Here is a 19,692-nt window from a genome sequence, read left to right on the forward strand (position 1 = left end):
TATTGTGCATGTGTGTGTGTGTGGGTCTACCAACTTGTCCTTTTTTTTCGGGTATGTTTGCATGTATTTGCGTTAGCGTGTGCTAAAGGGACACACTTGGAGAGGCTGAGTCGATCAGACAGCGCATTCAGTCCAGCCAGCAACATCATGACAGCACAGAGCTGAGCAGCATCCCTAATAAAGCTCTTCTGCTGCATCTCCACAGACATGTGCGGGCTTTGATCTTATAGCTCATGCTGTCATACTTGTAAAGGGAACTTCATGCCAAATAAAATTGAGAGGTATTTGCCCTTCAAATTTGTTCAGGCTAAATAAGGACTGCACACTTCAGTGGCTAAATTAGCTACCTAGCATATTAGAGCTGTGCTGCGGCAGTCTACAAGTTACACAAGCAGGATCTTTTGAATCCCTGAGCAGCAGGAAAATGTGGGCAGGCACATTTGTCCCCACTTCTCATTGGTATTGTTGCACTGATGTAGCTTTTCAATCAGGTAAACATCTAGTATGTCAAAACCAATCAGCTTATAGTAAACAGGTTAAGTTAATCAGACATTACTGTTTTTAACTTTTTAACTGTTTTAAGTGCATATTGTGGATGAGTCCACAATTAGGAAAACATCAGCACTGATGATATCATGATAACAATAACTTCAATTACACTTGTCATTTCACATGTCCAGTATTAGTATAATACCCACATGCAAATGAAAAGACTTTTATTCACACTCTTAGCCACATATGTGTTAGCTGTTAGCTAGACCAAAAATCTGATTACATCCGCCTTGGTTGTTCAGGGATATATGCAAATCGGTTATCCCTGCTTGCACCTGAAACTGGCCAAAGGGAGAATTACCTGTGTTGTGGTTTAGTTATAATAAAAACGGTTTAGCTAGCTAGCTAACAACTAGCTGTAAATTGACTTAAACACATGGATGAATCAGACTTTAGAGCTAAGAGTAGGACAGACGTTCTATTTTTACAGTTTTCACTCTCGTTCACACTGCTTGCTCACTTACATAGATTATTGCTCTTCATTCATGCATATCTTGTACAACAGCTTGTGGCACCTTTTCAACATCTGGCTAGAATGCATCTCCAACTTTCTTAGGTCGTTTGTGTAATCTGATTTCTATCTGTCTTGAATGTTCTGTCACTTTGTCATTTACACTATACTACTATGTGGCTGTTTTTTGTGGTGAGAGCTGCATGAAGTGAAAATAGGCTCATTATTGCTTGTTAAATATTTCCTAATTGTTTGCAGTAGTAGTTCACTTTGAAATGCTGCCCAGGGGGAGAATGTCCTTGTGCAGAACTCGTCCAAGGCACAAATGTGTAACTGGGTTTAAAGCAAATTACCACTGAATTAAAGAAAAGCATGTACACTTAGTCAGACTTCTCTGGACACATTGGCATTCAAACTTATATTTTGTGGAGTTTCTGCTCAATCTTCTTAATTAGATAATGAGAGAGGCGATATGAGAAATTAGGCAAAGAGTGTGAGAGAGAGAACGATGGGGACAAACTGAAATAGTTGAAATAAATTAGAGGTGCCCACAGAGTGAGCTTGGATTTGCTGAAGATGATATAAGTTGAAGTCATTTTGTCTTGCTGTCATACTCTTTGTTCCTCTGCCTCAGTGCCTACCGTTGCTGATACTGATGGAGCATTGACCTTGGCTCGTGGTGTGGTGGCAAATTTGACGGTGACCTGATCTATTTTTAGGTCTGTCTATATACCTACCCTGCTGTATGCGCGCCTGTGTCTTGTACTCACTGTTCCGACCTCCCTGTCTTTATAGTATACATGACTTAAATAATGTTGGATGGGCAGGCAGTTTGTCAGCACCATTCATCCATCTTCTCTGTATGGCGGTCATTCGCGCCAGTGTCTCTCACATGCAACTGATCTGATATTGCTTCATTCCTTCTGCTTGGGTCTGAATTACTGTTCACGGTATCACCAGTGTATTCTAAGCCTAAGCATCTGTGACTTTGGGATGTTGGAAGACTGATCAGTGACATCCGTCGGTTAACATCCTGTTGGGCTGTTGAATCAGTCAAAAAAAAAAAAACCCACCCTCCTGGACTGGGCTTGGCGTACAAGTCCAGCTGCTGGGCCTGACAACGTTTCTGTCGGAAACCTTTGTATTGTCTGGGTAGATGAAGCCTCTGTGCAGCACCTGGCTGTCGGTTTACCCATTCAGTTGCAGGCATGTTTCCTCCTCAGCTCTGTTACACTCATACTGAGATTTAGTGGTTTTGTGGCATCCGATATGAAAGGGTTTTTGTGGGTTGTTGGGAAGTGTGTGAGAGTGAGTTTGTGACTGGTTATGTGCATATTTGACAGACTTGAGTGCCGAAGACCTGTTTATGCATGACAATAAATGGTTGTTTGGAAAGTTCCTCCATATATTTCAGTGAATTTTATATGTGGTCTGACTAGCCCACACCCCTCTGTCTCTATCCTCTTTCTCCCTCCCGAGACGTCTCTGCTGGGGAAATCCTGTGGTCGCTACGATTGTCATCTCAATTGTCTTCCACTGTTCACCTCCTATATATAGACAGCTCGCTCACACTGTTTCCTCTCTGTGCTGAAGGTCATAATACAGACACAACAATTTGACATGGTGCTGATGAGTAAATTTCATCACCCCCGAATCCAATTTTCCCCCCTTAGGCGCTTGAAACAAGACTAATAAGTGTCATAGATACTTAAATTCCCTTCCTGTTTATTGATTGCTCATGTTTTATAGCAGCCAATTTGGAGGGATATTTGATGTGAATCAGTTTCACCCAATTTTTTTTTAGAAAAGAAAATGTTACATTTAACATTTTTTGATTTGGCGAAATATCTGTTGGTATCTACTGTCAGTATTTTTACAGCACTACTCTGCGTTAATTACACATACGCAAATGTGCGCACTCCCTCTTTCTCCCCTTTTCCCTTACTTTTAGCCCCAACATCTTTAATTAACAGACAGTGAAATTGACTCATACTTCAGTATCAGTAATTCTTAACCTACGGGTAAATGTAATTAGGTTTTGATGCAGTTTTCTGTCCAAAACACTTAATTCCTTGATATTAGGTAATAATTACTTTACATACACTCTAGATGCTTTAGCCCCTTTAGCCAGATGCTTTGCCTTAATTGCTTTGTTGGGTTCCCATCTGTTTTCAAAATGCCTTATTTGTGCAAATCTGTTTCCCCCCAGACTCAAGTCCTATTCAGACAAGGAAATAGCGTAAATGGGGCATTTCCATTTATTATTATAATGATGTTCCCAAGGTTGGGAAACAGACTAGCCGGGGCGCTTATTAGCCAGGGTGTGTATCGTCCACCACAGAAAAAAGAAGTGCAGTCATCAGTGCAGTGAGGTTTTTTTTTGTTGATATTGTTGCAAGTATGCATTTTGCAGGTTACAGCATTTAGGGTGTTTGCAGTTACCAAATTATCGGTGGAGTAGGAAAGTTACTGTGGCACTTTCCGTACTTGTGCTAATGGAGTATTCAATATATATATATGAACTATCAATAATTTATCAACAAGGAAACAATACTGACACTGGACTTGATCCTTCGCTAAGCCCCTGCCCATTACTGTTACTGTTGCTGTGCCTGTCAAGCTTTCCATTCTAGCATAGCGCATATGCATGTGGTGGAAGATTTACCACTCTAAATTCTATTGATATTGAGCAGGCTTATTGATTTTAGCAGCTGAAATGACAACTGTCACTAGCAAAGTTTTAATATAGCTAGCTATCTTGCTAATTACTGTTAACTACACAAGGTTGGTTAAAGCCCCCATGTCAGGCTGACTGATTTTTAAAAGGTTGTAAAGGGTTACTAAATATGTACTTGATGGCTACGTACATGACATCATGCTAGACGACTGAGGCTAAAGCTGTAAAGTCTCAGGCAAAAAGTCAGTATTGTTTTTGTGCTGCAAGTTAGAGCGTTCAGGTTTAAACTCTCATATATGCAAAGTGTCTTATCTTACTACAGCCACATGCACACTGCTTCAACAATCTGAAATCTAAAGCTTGATAGGTTTACCATGATTTGCTTTGGTTGCTAAGATATGACTGGCCAATCACGACCAGTCAGTTGACCTAGATAGAGGTGGTACTTTCATGGTTTTTTCATTGGCTTTGTGTGCCCAGGCATTTTGGTTTCATGTACATCATTTTATTTTTTATAGTGTCCGTTTCACCAGGAGACAGAAACCAGCATTAGAGTTTAGGTTAATCTTCATCCCCATCTGCTGTTGCCTCATGTTTTGCCTCCTGCTTTGCTCAACAGAAGTGAAATCTTCAGGGTCAGTGGTTTTTTACCTCACCAGAGCCTCACTACTTGTGTCTTTGATCATATTAACAGTAAGCATTGGATGGCCCACCTGCAATGAAGCTCTGTTATACTCCTTTACGCTTCCTTTTTAATGCTCACTGATCCATCCAGCTGTAAATGAGACGTGAGGAGATGGCAAGGTGGGATCACCCACATGCTGAGGTCACAGGTGGTGAGACTAAGGCTGCGGTCGAAAAGTCTTTCTTTTTTCTCTTTTTTTTTTTTGCTTAGAAAGGTTCCTAACTGAGTGAAATGACCTGGAAGTATCTAAGTGGCAGCCATGATAAGAGCTGGTTGAATTCTCGAAATGATAAGAAAAGGAGCTTCAATGCTTCCCATCTTATCTCCCTTAGTATAGGATTCACTGGACCTTCCTTTACTAAAGGAAAGTAGAGAATGCCATCCTACAGTTACTTGCTGCAGCAACATTTAAAATGACATACCATTGTACTTTCACCCCGGCAGACCCACGTAAATGTAGAAACAACAGAGCACCTAGTTCATGCTTGTGACATGATCCAAAACTTATAGGAATCCTTGCACGATTGGCTGAGCTTCAAATCCTTAAATAGATTCCTTCTCTCTTAAATCCAGTTAGGAGTTATACTGAAGAGCAAACATATAATATCCTCACCATAACACAATACTGTATACATAAATGTCATTTCACAAACTCTTTTCCTATGTTCTTATGAATTCTCCTTTTCCTTGACCTCATGATGTTTTCAATCGAGGTCAAGGAAAGGTGGTTGGGAAAGGAGACTTTTTTTGACTCTTTCACTGTGTTTTAGGTGACACTAGTTGCAGTGGACCGCCACACTGCTGTTGAAGCAGACAAAGTGCAGCCTGTGGTTTATCAGCCTGTTGAGAGAGTCGGTGTCTGCGATCACCTAGATGTCTCATGTCCTCGTCAAAACAAGGACCCGTCCCGCTGTAGCCTCCTACGCTGACTCAATCTGCTTATCAGTGAGGTCATTAGTCCCGTAACTCTTATCTAGGTGTCTGCTTGCTACTGCATGGCCGCTGTTTGTTCTCGCAGCTTACACCATTGGGCTGGTGCTCACGGATAAGTCCTAAATGGATAAGGCTTGAGTTTTCCCTTCCTGGTTAACTCTTGGATGGTTCCTTTAATTGATCAGCCAGTTAATTGAATTAATGAAGAATATATAGATCTAGTGTCATGTCAATTCATGAATGAATGCCAGTGGTCTTGTTACTGCTAGTGCAGTAAAATGAATGGAGCATCCTCTGCTTATCCTCTATGTTTGTGATATAGACATGGATAGTCTGATAACAACATGGAGAAGGCCCAGGCCTGGCCCTGATCTGGTTTCTGTCTATTGGCTATGTAACCTAGCCTTACCCACTGTATTCTTGCTTTGAAATGTAATTCTTTTTTTTTTTTTTGTAGTGGCCACATGTCTACCTTCCTCCTGCTCTGAACAGTCAGCGTGTCCTTACAAGCCCAGCTGTTGCCAGATGCATATTTTCAGGATGCTTTTGGTTACAAGTCCCAGCACTGACACCTTTCTTCTGGAGGTTATAATTAGTAGCCAAGCTAGTCTTTTTTGCAGCGACAGGCCCTCGTTGTGGCCTAGAAAGTGTGTGTTGTGCATGGCTGCAGCAGAGGGGGACGTGTATATATAGCATAGCACGTCAGTCCCCTCCATTTATTTTGGGAGCTGAAAGTGGTAATTTAGTGGTTTTCTCCAGATTTCAGTGTCGGTTAACTTCACAGCCTGTCCATTATTCCTTTGTAACGGGAGAGGCCACCACCTGCATTGGAAAAGTGATGTTGCAGTGTTGTGGTATCAGTTAGGAGTTACATTTTTATTCTTTTTAGGTTACATGATTTGCCAAGATTTTCAGTCTTTGTACCTTTTATACTGTATTTTTGTTTGTTTTGCTCTGGTGTCATCCCTGTGTGTGTAGACACACAAACAGGAAGAGCTTGGGTTATGTTATGACCCTTTAAAACCAAACTGTTCACAGTTTGTGCATACGATAAAAAACAACATAAATTTGTAACACTACCACACGCTGTGATTCAAAGCAGATTTTGTACAATTTCATTCAGCTTTGATTAGGATTTTATATTTTCTTTTTTAAAGATAAAGATCCTCAATTTTTATTACAGTCAAATTTCTTTTATTTTTTTCTTAAATTTTTTTATTTGAATCAGAAAATTATGTCTTCTGCTACACAAACAGTAGTAAACATGGGCACTGATACACTGAGTAAATTTTGGCTTGTCCCTAAAGATCTTTTCATTAAAACGCTGCTCCTGGGTATTCTTCACCTCATTTCCTGTTTGATTGTCATCTGTCTGATTTTTGTAGTTTTAATAACACTAAATGAGTACATGCCTTGGTACATGTAAAACAGCACACGGCTGAAGTATAGGGATGACTAATTCCGCTGTCGATTAAATGGAAATTAAAATTTAGACTCATCAATTTATCTCAAAATAAGAAAACACTCAAAAAACTCCAATGTCAAAATTGCCACAATGAGCTGTGTTACCTTTTCAGACTGTGCGGGATTGCCTCGTGTGGCTAACATTAGCATCAGCAGCCTTCTTACCTTGCCGGTCTACATGCTTTTGCCGAACATGGTTACGCATTGGTCTGGGCGAGTGGTTAAATGCCAGTTTATTCTGACACATCCTTTATAAAACCAAATGTTTTTTATTTTCTAGATCAAACTGCTCTGGTTTTACGAGATGTCATCTGTCCCACTTTCCACCTTGCTTTTTTACAACATCCGAGAACTTCAACAGATTAGTATATCTGGTGCTGACTAGCAAAGGTAGCAATGTATAATCGTTTAGTCGACTAATCGCACACATCCGCACTTTGGTATCAGGGAGGAGTTGGGGGCAGTTTTAAGTAGCATTAGCTGCTAACGCTGGCATTAATAATATTAATTGCTCCTCTTTGTAAGTTTACTTTCAATACATAGGTTGAGTATTAATGTGTCAATAATTAAGTGCCCATTCAAGGATGCCCCATGAAAATGTGTCTAGTCTTGGTCTGGTTTCTTTCTGTCCGTCATTGTCACTGTTGAGTTCGCCATAGCTTCAGGTCCTTCCTGTCGGCCCCAGCTTGAACACACCTAGCTGGGCAGGTTTCCAGAGAATGAAAGGGATCTTGGGTTACCTCCACCATGACACATATTGCCACAGGGTGCCCACAGCTGAACACATCTTAATGTTGAATAGAAAAGACCTGGATCATCTGGAGTAAATGGCACTCTGGTTGTTTTCTCCAGTGACAGCAGTGGGGGGAGGTGTATGTGCGTGTCTGTTGTGAATAGTTTACCTTTCCATGTGTGTATAAGTAGACAGTGTAGCTTTACTCTCACAGACATCTCAGTGTTTTCTAAAATGTCCCTCTTTCCACTCCTCCCAGATCTTTTATTTTCTCTCCTCTCTTTACTGCTCCTCCCCCCTTCTCTTGCCACTTTTGCCATCTTCCCATCCTCCTCTTTCCTCCCTCTCTGTTGTCATTTCTTTTCTATTTTCCCTTTTCTCATACCCCCGTTCATCTTTTTCTTCAATGTAGTATTTCTTTGAGTGTTCCAGCGCTCTCTAACTTTCATCTGTCTCCATCTCCTTTTCCTGAGTCCTCAAATGTCCTCTGCATCTTAGCCAGTTCCATCTAAATTCCCTTATTATGCTTATCCCCTTCACTATTGCTTTAAAGCACTTAACGCGTGCCTAGTGGATGTTTTCATCCATTTGGGTGGATCCATTTATAGTATGGGTGGTCCCAATGGGAATCAAACCCTTAAATGGTGCAATGTCAGTGCTGGGCCGTACCAGTCGAGCCGCAGAGGGCCGTAGTGTGGTAACAAACCCCCCTCATTTTCCACAAGCTGCCGACATCCAGAGAGGAAAACAAATCAGTAAGAGGATGAGCCCAGAAAAGGCAGTAGGAAACTTGTGCTATAATATCTGTCAGGATGTTGTGACATGTTGGTGCTGGAACACCACTGGCAGTAAAGTCTTACTTTTGTTTAAGTGATTGGTGACTTTAATTTGACTGATGTTCAGATTTATAAGGTGCTACTGGAACTTGACGAGGTGCCACAGAACGGCTACATTCTTGTATATGCACTGTGCCAGCTCGGAGTTTTACACACTCGGAACTGGAAAATATTGTCTGGGTTCCTGAACATTCCCACAGCACATGCCTGGTATTCCTAGTTCTGGCTCTTGTTACCACCCTGTTGTGTTTTTCATTTCAGGTTGATGTGGGAGCTCTAGGCCTGTTAAGGCACTCACAAGCTGCCATAAAGTCATTTGTTCCTGGGACTGATCAGCAAGCGTTTTTACTGGTAGTAAAAGTAGAAGATTCATACAGCTGTCTGTTTCACCCCCAGGGCCTTCCAAAGTGGAGATTGAGTCAGGGCAAGAATAATATATGTAAACATACATATACACTGCTGCTATAATGCTCTCTACAAAGTAGGACTGCACAATTAATAATTAATTTTCTCAAGTCACTCAGAAAAAAATAAAGAGATTATGGATAATATTCCTGCAAGATTTGACAACAAATGGCCTTCTGCAACACACAGAAAGTCTTCTTTATCATATGTGACCACTGCTGCTCATCACTTAATGATATTGTACACCTTCATTTGATTAATCTCCATGACAACCAGTTAAAATATTGAAACCTTCCAGCTCCAGCTAAACAGGAAGTGTAACTCACCACACCTACATGTTCGCTTAAATGAATAATGTTCCAGATGATGAATTAAAATCCAAACATGACAAATAATCAATTATCATTGTAATGTCTTGTAATAGAATCAGGATTAGCTCTATGACTTCTTGCACTATCCTTTTCGTGACATCCTGCTGTCTTATCACAGTCATCATTCTGTTACTATCAATACCCAGCAGAGGAACAATGCAGCACCTGGTGCTTCCACCACCAACAGAGTGGCAGACAGTAAGGACGCCCAGCCAAGCTGGGTAACATGGCCTGGCAGGCTCCTTTCATGCTACGCCCTTTATCTCCAGATGGTATCAGAAGGCTGTGTTGACACAGAATAGTGTAAATCAACTTGTTTGCGATATGGGTTGAACAGGTCTATGTGCGGGCTTGGAGAATTCTTTGATGTACTGGGAACACTTCCTGTACAGACAGCAAAAAGTGATGTAGCCAAGCCCCTCCAAGGCAGTTTTTTCTCACGTTGCTGGCCTGGGTGTATGCTCACTGCAGCAGTCTTTGAGCTGTAACACACACTAGATCTGATCTATTGTTTAGTCAAGCCCTGCCTCCCTCCTTTTCTTTGGTGTTTGTGGTTTCTTAATATTTTGGGAACATCCTGTTTGTGTGTTTAATGCCGTGGGGCACAGATTGTTTAGTTTAAGGCCTCTGACCATTCCTGCCCTCTTGTTAATGTGACAGGCCAAATAAGATGGACTGAGGCGGAGGACGAAAAGGAGAGAGGGAGAGAGAGAAGGGGCTGACGCAAGTGGTCACACAGGAGAACTCAGAAAGAATGAGAGAGAGAAGGCTAGAGATGGCAGAAAAAGGAAAACAGCACTGAGGGGAACTTGAGGTTGGCTGTGGTGGGGTGGAGGGGGTGGGGAGGGTTATTGCAGACAGACAGCATTGGGAATTCTGGTGTCGCTGGTGTGTAGCCTAGCATTAAATGCAATATACTCTAAGGCATGTTTACATACTATGTCAGTTATTCCCTGTTTGTCCTTCATGAATTTGCTGTGCTTATCACCGATTAAATGGCATACCCCCGCCTCTTGATACTTGACATACAAATATGTGTCGGGGCGCTGTCAGTGCCCCCTGGCACCACTTGTGGGGATCAGACAGCTGTGCACGTGTCACATGAGAAAGGGTGAAACATGGAAAAAGCTTTTACTGGGGTTGGTCGTGCCTCCCGCCACACATCTGTTGGGAGAACCTCTGGCTGTGACATAAAGGGGCCTGGTTCTATTTCCATCTGTAATTTAGGTAATTTACTGGATGTTTTTAAGCTACTTGCAATTGAATGCTTAAAGCACCGTGTTTTTGAAGTGCCTCTGGCAATGAGTCACTTTTCCTTTTAAGGACTATGTTATTAGAATCACACAGCTTTAATTTTTCCTTCGATGACCTTGGTGTGCTATTTATTCAGCCCCAGCTTTGTTGCATTTATTTGGCTTTTATTTAACCAGGAAGTACTTTTGTAATAAGGCATTTGTTATTTCCCGGAGACCAAAGCTTTGTATTTATAAAAATTAGGACATGATGGCTCTGGAACAGTTCTTAACTGCAGAACCTGCTGTAGCAGGAAAATGATACAAGAGTTGGTGGGCCGTGCTTGAGTTGGTTTTGGGGTTTCTGCTGACACAGTGGCACTGAAATGTCACATGCGTAGCCATTTTGAATCAGAAGGTAATGTAATAGACAGCCTGGCAGGCAGCAGAATTTAGGAGAAGCCTGTGCCATGTAACCTCACAGGAAACTGCCTGCTGGTACATTCATATATACTTTTACAAAAAAAATAAAGAAGAACACATTTTGTGATTTTTAAGTACCAAATTCTTCAAAACAGTGACTCCAGTTTTGTTTTCCTATTTTATGTAGTCACCGGCTATCAAGCTAAATCAGAAAAAAAAATCAGGACCTCATTCATGACTGGCCATTTATGACCCTGGCACAATCATAGGCCAGAGTTATTCAGGCCTATCATTTGCTCCTTTTTTATGAAGCGGAGTATTTCCTCGGCAGAGGTTTACAGTCTAGGAAAACTCCTAGTCTGCTTATGAGGTGTGATAAGTTCGCCCCCTCCCGCAGTTCCACAATGGTTAGACGGAGGAAAGGCCATCCCCGGGTCTCTTCCTCTCCTCTCTGCCACTCTCCCTCTTCATGTCAGATCCTGGAAAGCCACGCTCCCTTTCTCTCTCTCCATCTCTCCGTCTCCCCTGTCTTTCTCGCAAGCGGCATTTTTGTGTCGTTACCTCACTGTGGTTGTAAATAATCCCCATTATGGCTTCCAGATGTCCCTCCATCCTACTCTGGATTTGGGGATGGGGTTGGAGCGCAATGGGAGTGTAAGGGTTGGACACTTACTGTAACTGGCTCAGCTGCTGACTGGGCCTTAGTATGTGGTGCTCTCTCTGTCTCTCAATCTTCTCTCTTGCTTTCTCAAAGTCCTGCCCAGTCTCACTTTCTCCCACGAGCTGAACTTGATTGCTTTTTCCTCTCTCGTCTGTTCTGTCTCACTTTCTCATGTTTTTTTTTTCCTCTCATTGTTTTTATCCCACAGTTGTCATCTGTTCTTCTCAATTTTGTCATTGTTTAATTCAGACCAGAAGTGCTATGGAATTATCAATCCATTCAGCCTACAACCTCCTTTCAGTATCACAGCAACTTGTGTAGCCCTGAAAAGACAGCAGCTGGCTAAACTGTATATAGAGTATGGACTCATAGACGATCTGGTGTGAGACCACCTTAGCAACCGTAACTAAAATAGTTTTTTAGTTAGGCTGCTGAAGCTTTATACACGAAGAATACAGGCATTTCATACTACAAATATTTGTAGTTGCTGCATAAAGAACAATTCTCTCAGATTGATGTGTGTGCAGATTGATACATTTGTATAAAAAGAAGTGTGTCTGTTCTTGCCCATTAGCGCCTTTGCCTGTTTTTTGTCCACCTGGATCATCACTCTTTCTCTGATGCCCTGCACAGCTTCCCCGTTCCCTCTCACTCATTCACTGTTGACTTAAAGGTGACATTGGCACAGATTAGGTCTAAACCACACTCAAACAATTCCTCTTCAACATACACATGGTATATAAGTTACATACAGGCATGCAAGTGTTGGGAAAGGTTACTTTTGAACATGGTTTGTTTTCTTGAATGATTCTGAAGGTAGAGCTACAATGTTCTCTGTGAGAAAACATTAGAAGTCTTGTTCTTGTTACCACCAGTAAAAAGTTAAAGTATGCCCCCATTTCTCCAGTTTTTATTGAAATTGTTGAGTTCAGTGAATAATCTCAAATGGTACAAAGGTGAGAGGTAAACTGCCCAAGGTAAAGAAAAAACATTTTAGGTGACCAAAAACTAAGAAATTATACAGATCCAATAGAAAACAGGCCCTTCACATGGATTAAGAGTTTGGGTAATTTACAGCTTTCCATGCAGCAATGGAAGTAAATGAAGCCTTGTAAGTTAATGCAAAAATTCCTACAGGTTGATGACTTACAAACCCTCTGTCTGCACAAAGGCAGTGTTGGAACAAACTGTGTTACTACTCACTCTGATGCATTATTAGGCAGGAGGTAGTACTGTATATTGTCATTAGAAAGACAAGTAACGAATGAAGACAGACTGGTTTGTCAGGAGTTTACCCAAAATATTAGAAGAAAAGAGCTAGATGGTGGCTTCACATGAAGGAAGAGCAGCACAGTCTCCAGACTTAAATCACATGGAGGTGGTCTGGTATAAGCTGGACAGAAGGCGAAAGCAGAGCATACTGCAAGCGCAATACATTCATGGGAACTTCTGCAACAATGTTGGGATGAACTTTCCAAACAATGTTACATTTCCATTGTATAGAGAGGGAGAGAACGCTGCGAGTTTGTTCAGTTACTGAATTAGTCAAAAATTTTGATTATATTTAGGATTTAAGACTCCATGACTCCTTTTTAAAAACTTTATAATTTATTTTTTATTCTATGCTTTAATTGAACAGTACACTGAGACATTACATTAAGACTGTATGTGTCAGATTACTGTATGTTTGCTTTCTTGAAATATTGACTAAAGTGGTGGGTGTGCCATTTTGTGCTAAAGAACACGGAACATGTAACACACCCACAACGGTCTCTTTACAGTGCAACACTTAAAATAGTTTCTTTGCATTTTCACTGTTCAAAAAATAAAATGGATGAAGAGAGGGGTAGTAAAAAAAAATTTTGGTTTGTGAAAATAGAGTTTACAAATAAGCTATTGTAAGTTATTAATGAATTTAGTTAAAAAATAATGTTGTTACACCCAGCATTGAGTCATACACAGGCACCATACATGTAAAACAGACATTGTACACACACGCTTACTCTGCCAAATTTCACATGAACACGCCCTGGAGACATGGCATGGAAGAGGCCAAGACTGAGGCCTGTTGTGTGTACTGAGCATATCATTTGTGGGCCGGCTGCTAAGTGAACACACTTGCCTGTCGTTCCCAAGTTTCACACAAAAACAGCTCTGACTTTTCTTTTTGGTATGGAGCAAGATAGGCCTGATAAGCGCTCAGCATTTTGGGTTAAACCAGTCTGGCTATGTGGATTAGATGGCGTCACTCATGTTTTTCCAGTTTCACTACATCCTAGGCCTTCTACTGAACATGTGTGCTTTTGCATAGCACACTCTATAAGAGTATGTGTGTCTTGTAGTGTTTCTGCTTGTGTGTATGCCTTGTGTCTGTGGATGGATGTCTTCACCACAAAGCATGCAGTACATTATGTGACTAACGTGTCATCTTTTTCCAATCTTGGCTCACTTGCCCTACACATTGCAAAACCCTTTGAAAACAAAGAGCTCCAGTCATGCTAAAGCTTGGATAGCAACCTTCCCAAGCATTGCCAGGGGTTCCTACCACACCTTGTCATAGCAACCGTTGCTATGTTTAGGCCTACCTTTTATATTTTGCTAGTGAGCAAAGATGTATGACCAAGCAGTATGGTATTTTTTCTTGGTTGTAAAAAAAGGGATGCAGCAGTCACTATGAATGAATCTATCTAAGCTGCAGGAAAAGTTCAGACAGATTGATCCCTGGGTAAATGTGGGTCAGCTCAGTGACTACAGGCAGCTCTTGTTTGAGTCGTGTTGTTTCATATGTTGACCCTGCATACTGACACACAGTGCATTCAGAAAGTATTCAGACCTCCTTTTTTTTTTTTTTTTTTTCACATTTTGTCATCTTGCAGCCTCATGCTGAAATAAAAAAATTCCTCATCAGTCTACACTCAGTACCCCATAATGGCAAAAACGAAAAAGAATTTTAGAAATGTTTGCAAATTTATTAAATTGGAAAAACTTTTCAAACCCTTTGCTATGACACATGCCTCCCATTTGTCCTGATCATCTTTGAGATGTTTCAACACCTTGATTTGATTCCACCTGTGGCAAATTCAATTGATAGGACATGATTTGGAAAGGCTTGCCTGTATAAAGTCTCACTGCTGACAATGCATATCAGAGCATTGTCAGAATGCATTCCCTAGCGTCTTGTCCTAACCTTAACCATCACAAATAAACGCCTGACCCTAACCCTGCCCCTGATCTAAACCTGAACATTTAAACCAAGTCTTCAGCCCTTTGTATTTGCAAGGACCTCACAACTATGGTTTTGAACCAGAATTTGTCCACACAACAATAGAAAGACATGAACACACACACACATGCACACGCACATGCGCGCGCGCGCACACACACACACACACACACACACACACACACACAGTTGAGTTCCATTTATAAATTACAAGACAGAATAAAAGACTAAAAGCTGCTGTGTGCTTCAATAAACCACCTGCTGTTGGAGTGATGTCCAATGAGTTTTACTCTTCAGAAAAGCAATTTCTATAATCTGTTTGGCTGTGGTATTTCTGCCAGAGGAAGACTCAGTCACCAGTTATGTGTCAGATGTAGATCTTGGGAAGTAGATCTAATTGTGTGTGTGTGTGTCTGTGTGTGTGTGTGCACATACTTGTATGTGTCTATGTTTGTATGTGTGCTTTGTTGTGGACAGGGCCTGTGGGCTCCTGGCTCAGAGATGAAAGACATTTCTCATGTGGCTGGTTTAGTGGAGCTCCTGAGTCAGCGTGCAGCTACTAATCAGTGTTTTCTCCCTCTCAGCTTGCCTGACTCTGTCCCCCCCCCCCCCCCCCTACTCTCTAGACTGACTGGTATAATTAAGGATTAAATCACAAGTGAATTCGATATACTATATGTGTTGTAGCCTTTAGCCATATGGTTTAAAGCTACCAGTGATCAACTCCACCTTGTCAGATAAGTTTAGGTGAAGAAGATGCAAGGCGTCTAAGATTACTGAGCGATGCCCTAGTAGTGTTCCCAACAGCACTGGCCTTTGTTGTTGAAGACTCTGAGTATAAACACTGTTGAATCGGGATGACAACTGAATGGGAAGCACCAGCAGGGTTCAAAATCTTGTCTCTAAAAAGTAGATTAGTCTACATTAGTTTCTGTAACTCCTTAGTACAGATAATACCCTTTGTGTTAATGGTGAAATGGTGAGGGGGGGGGGGGGGAATAGGGGGTAATAAGACTGCATTCTTTGTGTGCACAATGCTGAATTAATGGATCCCTTATCCTGAGATAATAGCATTTATTGATATGTCTGTCTTCAATGCAGGATGTTAATATAGGCTACCTGAAGGGCTATAGATCTTGTAATGCAGTTAGCTTAGCAAGGCTTAGTCATCATTATTGATACTGTAGTTTATAAAATAAGAAATAATCAACAGTTAAGGCAAAAATTAGTGGGATTTAACACTTATGTGACCAATATAAAAGACTAAAGAAATAGATGTAATTTAACTATGTTCCTCTCATTTTCTATTTATATAAAACCAAAACATGTGGTGCTGAGAGTATTGATGGCTTTTTTACACACATTATACCCCTTTGTACCTTGTAATCAACAACCATCATGAATTGTGTGAAAGTCTTATTATGTAGCTGAAATAAAATGCAAGAATCCAGTTATAAACAATTTGTGCATGACCAGATCTTTGAATGTAGAGTTTTGTTCTTCACTCTGAAGCTGCGTAAAAGTGAAACGGAAGAGAATTCTATTTCTGTGTTTAAACACTGAAAAACAGCCATATTAAATAGATTTAATCTCCCGCCTAATCGTTCGCTACTCAAACATAATTGTGTGGCTTTGATACATGAATTAATATGAATCTGAAGGGATTTAGTTGCCAGATATTATCTCTAACCCTGGAAGACATGCCGTGTCTGGTTAGAGATGCTGGCTGAAATAGAACACTGGCAGAGATTGAAAAGAGTTGGATGTGCAGTGGAAAGCAGAATGGGGGAAATTACCACCAGCCTCGAGCCGAACACTGGTGAATTTAACTAGTTATTTATGAGTTTGTGTGCCAGTCCCTTTGGCAGTTAACTTGCGGTCAACCTGTTCTGAATGAAAGATGAGATGATATTCATATCTATCAATGCCAAGCTGAAACGGGATCTGACGGAGGACAATGTTTCTTGGACAGAACCTAATTTCACATTTTCTAAGATCACGTTTTTCTAGATTGAGATGAGTTTTGTGGTTGACACTGCAGTAAATTCAATTTAGAGATTTTAGGTATTTTGCCAGCTGCCCGTCTGTAGAGTTGAGTGCTGTTTGCATGTGATTTTTTTATTTCTAGCTGTGAATCCTGGGTCTTTCCAGGTCAGATTGCAATCATGTATCATTCTGTGTTCTAGACCTAGTATTTTTGTTGGAGGTTGTGCTGTTTGGCGGTTAGATACGGCATGAAGAGGGGGAAGCAAGAACACTTTATGAGAACAACTAATTTAGTTGTATGTCACAGCCTTGTTGGTCATCAGTTTTGCAGACTTGGTCAACTGCCTGAAGCTGGCTCACCACCCCAAATACAACAGGATTGATCAACCACAAGATGAATGTTTCAGGTGTATTTTCTCTGTAACTTATCTGCATGGAAATTAAAGATATGACTAATCATTGTTCCCATGTCAGGTGTTACTGAGTGTGATGGCTGAGTTGTGTGTGTTGTGTGTTTTTGGTCTGTAGTAATGTGTGCCAGGACATGGCACGCTACACTGGCCCCTGCTTTCCCTCTGCCCTGCGGTCATAGCAGGCCAGGCCAGCTGTCAGAGGACTCAGGAGGGGTTGTGAGAGAGACTGAGAGCGAAAGCGGCCTGTTTGTTTTATTGTTTCAGTGTCCTTTTCCTTGAAACTGGAGGCTCTGTAAAGTCATGGTAACCAGATGAGTTTAGCATGATGTTTGGCCAGTGAGGGATTGCAGCCGGGCCAAGAGTGTCAGCTTGGCTGGTGGTCAGCTCTCACACAAAAGCATATGCACACACACGCTGCAGCTGTTTGTAAGGAAGGTGAAGATTGTGTCTTTTGTTAAAAGAGCTTCTGTATGTAAAAGTCAAACACTGATGTGTGTTTGTATGTGAATGCTTGCTTGTCTGTATGCTAATTATACTAAATTGTGCTAATCTTGCTGTTAAAAAGCACTGAAACACTGCTTACATGTGCTTATGTTTTAAAATAAATAGTTAGATTATACTTTTCTGTGTTATCTGAAAATCAGTGTATCAGTGTAACAAATATGCTGACCTTGGTGAACTTGCAACCAATCCAGGTTATCCTTGGCATTCTGGGTTCATGTAAACCAGGAAGTGGTTGAATAGCTCTCCACAAATGAGGGAAGTGCTGACTTTGTCAGCCATAGATGGAATCTGTCTAGCTTTGTGAGAGAACGCTGGCGACCCTTGCTGATCCCTTCCAAGTCCTTTTTTCCCCCAGGAACCATAACTTCAGGGGTAACAATAGCTAGCTTTATCATTCATCCTCTCTGTGTCCGGTGTCATGTTCTATAAAGAGGTCCAGGTGGTCACCTACACTTTGATAAGGTTCATTTAGAATAACATGGCACCCCTTTATGATGTGGCTTTTTTTTTTTACCCTGAAGAGTAATAACTCTAATATTATATTTGGAAAAATGCATTATTTCCTCTGACATTAGTGGAGATACTGTCTCTTTCAGGCAAGGCCCCTTTACTATAAAATGCTATGTGTAGCTCTGGTTGTCATGGTATTGAAGGAGCCAAATATAATCTTTCCTGGGAGAACTTGCTATTTTCATATGCTGTCCATATCATATTCTGTGATTCATTTAGTGGATTCTACTAAACTTCTCTTCAGTGTTTTTTGACAAAAACACACAATTATATATCCTGACTTTTGTGCTCTAAAGATGTAGTTTTAAAAGATCTGTGCTCTTTGCTTCCTATATATGTATATAAGTCACTTTTGGCAAATTTTTTCATTAACCTGACTTCTGTCTTCTTGCTCTCCACAGCCAAACCCTTCACGTCCAAAGTGAAGCAGATGCGCCTTCATAAAGAAGACTTTGAAATCCTTAAGGTGATTGGACGAGGAGCCTTTGGAGAGGTAATATACCTTCTGGTTTTACACTCAACCTCACCATGCAGCAATCCAATACCATACACACTGAGAACCTGAAAATTGGTTTCCCCCCTTTTTTCTTTTTGTACAAGAAACAGGAGTTGAAGTTAGTTTGGAGCATTTTCTTATAGGTGCATCATCAGCTGTGCATGTTTTTTGTCCACTTGTCCGTTGTGACAGGAGACATCTCAGAATCTTCCTTGAGGCAAAGATTTTGCAGTATGATCCTGGGAAGATTCCTGCCAGTAAAAGGCTGTTCTCTTATACCCTTACACCTTCATACCTGTGTTAAAGGCAAGAGTGTTGTTGCGTTTAATAGTGGATTACTTTCTGCTGCATTCCAGCAGCAGTGCGTAGTATTGGTCTGCCACATGAGCATGACTCTACTTGCAGCTTGAGCAAAACTTTTTAAAGTTTTTCTTTCACACTTAACCCATGAACAGAAAACAAATTAGAGTGTCTGTGAAACCATCCACTGTGGATTTATATATTTTTGTTTGTTCCCTTTTTCTTTTATATGTGCCTTTAGGGAGGGCAAAATGCATTTGTCAATGGGTTTCAGGTAATGATGTCAAAGCTGGGGAATGTTGGAGGGACAGGTTGTGGTCCTAAGCCAAGACTCTTATATAATATCAGTGTCCTGCAAAAACCTTTTATCTTCACGATGACGGTTTTCAGGATTAAACAGAATTATTTTGATGATAGATTTACAAGGTTTCAACATTTAATTGACCACCTTTGAGCCATGATGCACGCTTCCAAACATTTAATCTCTGATATTATTAGCCTGCATCTGTACAGACAAGTCAGTGAACTCTTAAAACGCTTATAGGTGGAGAGAGACAGAGAGAAGTCAGGAAAGTGATAGATTGATGGATGTAGACTAGATACACCTGGCAACATGTAGCAACAATCACAACATACTAATGCGCTCATGTGAACCACTGCAAGCACTGCTGGTATGAGCGTATGTGAGTCATGTGTCTGTGTGTGTCTGTGTGTGTGTGTGTGTGTGTTTCAGGCTTGTTCTCAGCAATGCGGTGTGACCCATGAATGGTGATACCTTGTGGTAACATTCCAGTGCCCGTTCTCCCAGCCAGCTGTGCTCGTTTTATATGACAGAAA

General features: G+C 41.0%; 1 protein-coding gene across 5 annotated transcripts in view; it reads left to right on the forward strand.

Moving 5' to 3' along the window:
• Positions 1-19,692, forward strand: part of cdc42bpa (CDC42 binding protein kinase alpha) — a 73,815-nt gene that overhangs the window by 10,110 nt on the left and 44,013 nt on the right. For all 5 annotated transcript variants that reach the window (XM_022770454.1, XM_022770455.1, XM_022770456.1 and 2 more), the window contains exon 2: positions 18,461-18,552. In XM_022770454.1, the coding sequence (XP_022626175.1) occupies positions 18,461-18,552 (92 nt within the window). The remainder of the gene's footprint in view (positions 1-18,460; positions 18,553-19,692) is intronic.

Source organism: Seriola dumerili, unplaced genomic scaffold (genome assembly GCF_002260705.1).
Source record: "Seriola dumerili isolate Sdu_G_001 unplaced genomic scaffold, Sdu_1.0 BDQW01000025.1, whole genome shotgun sequence".
In the NCBI taxonomy this organism is placed as follows: Eukaryota; Metazoa; Chordata; class Actinopteri; order Carangiformes; family Carangidae; genus Seriola; species Seriola dumerili.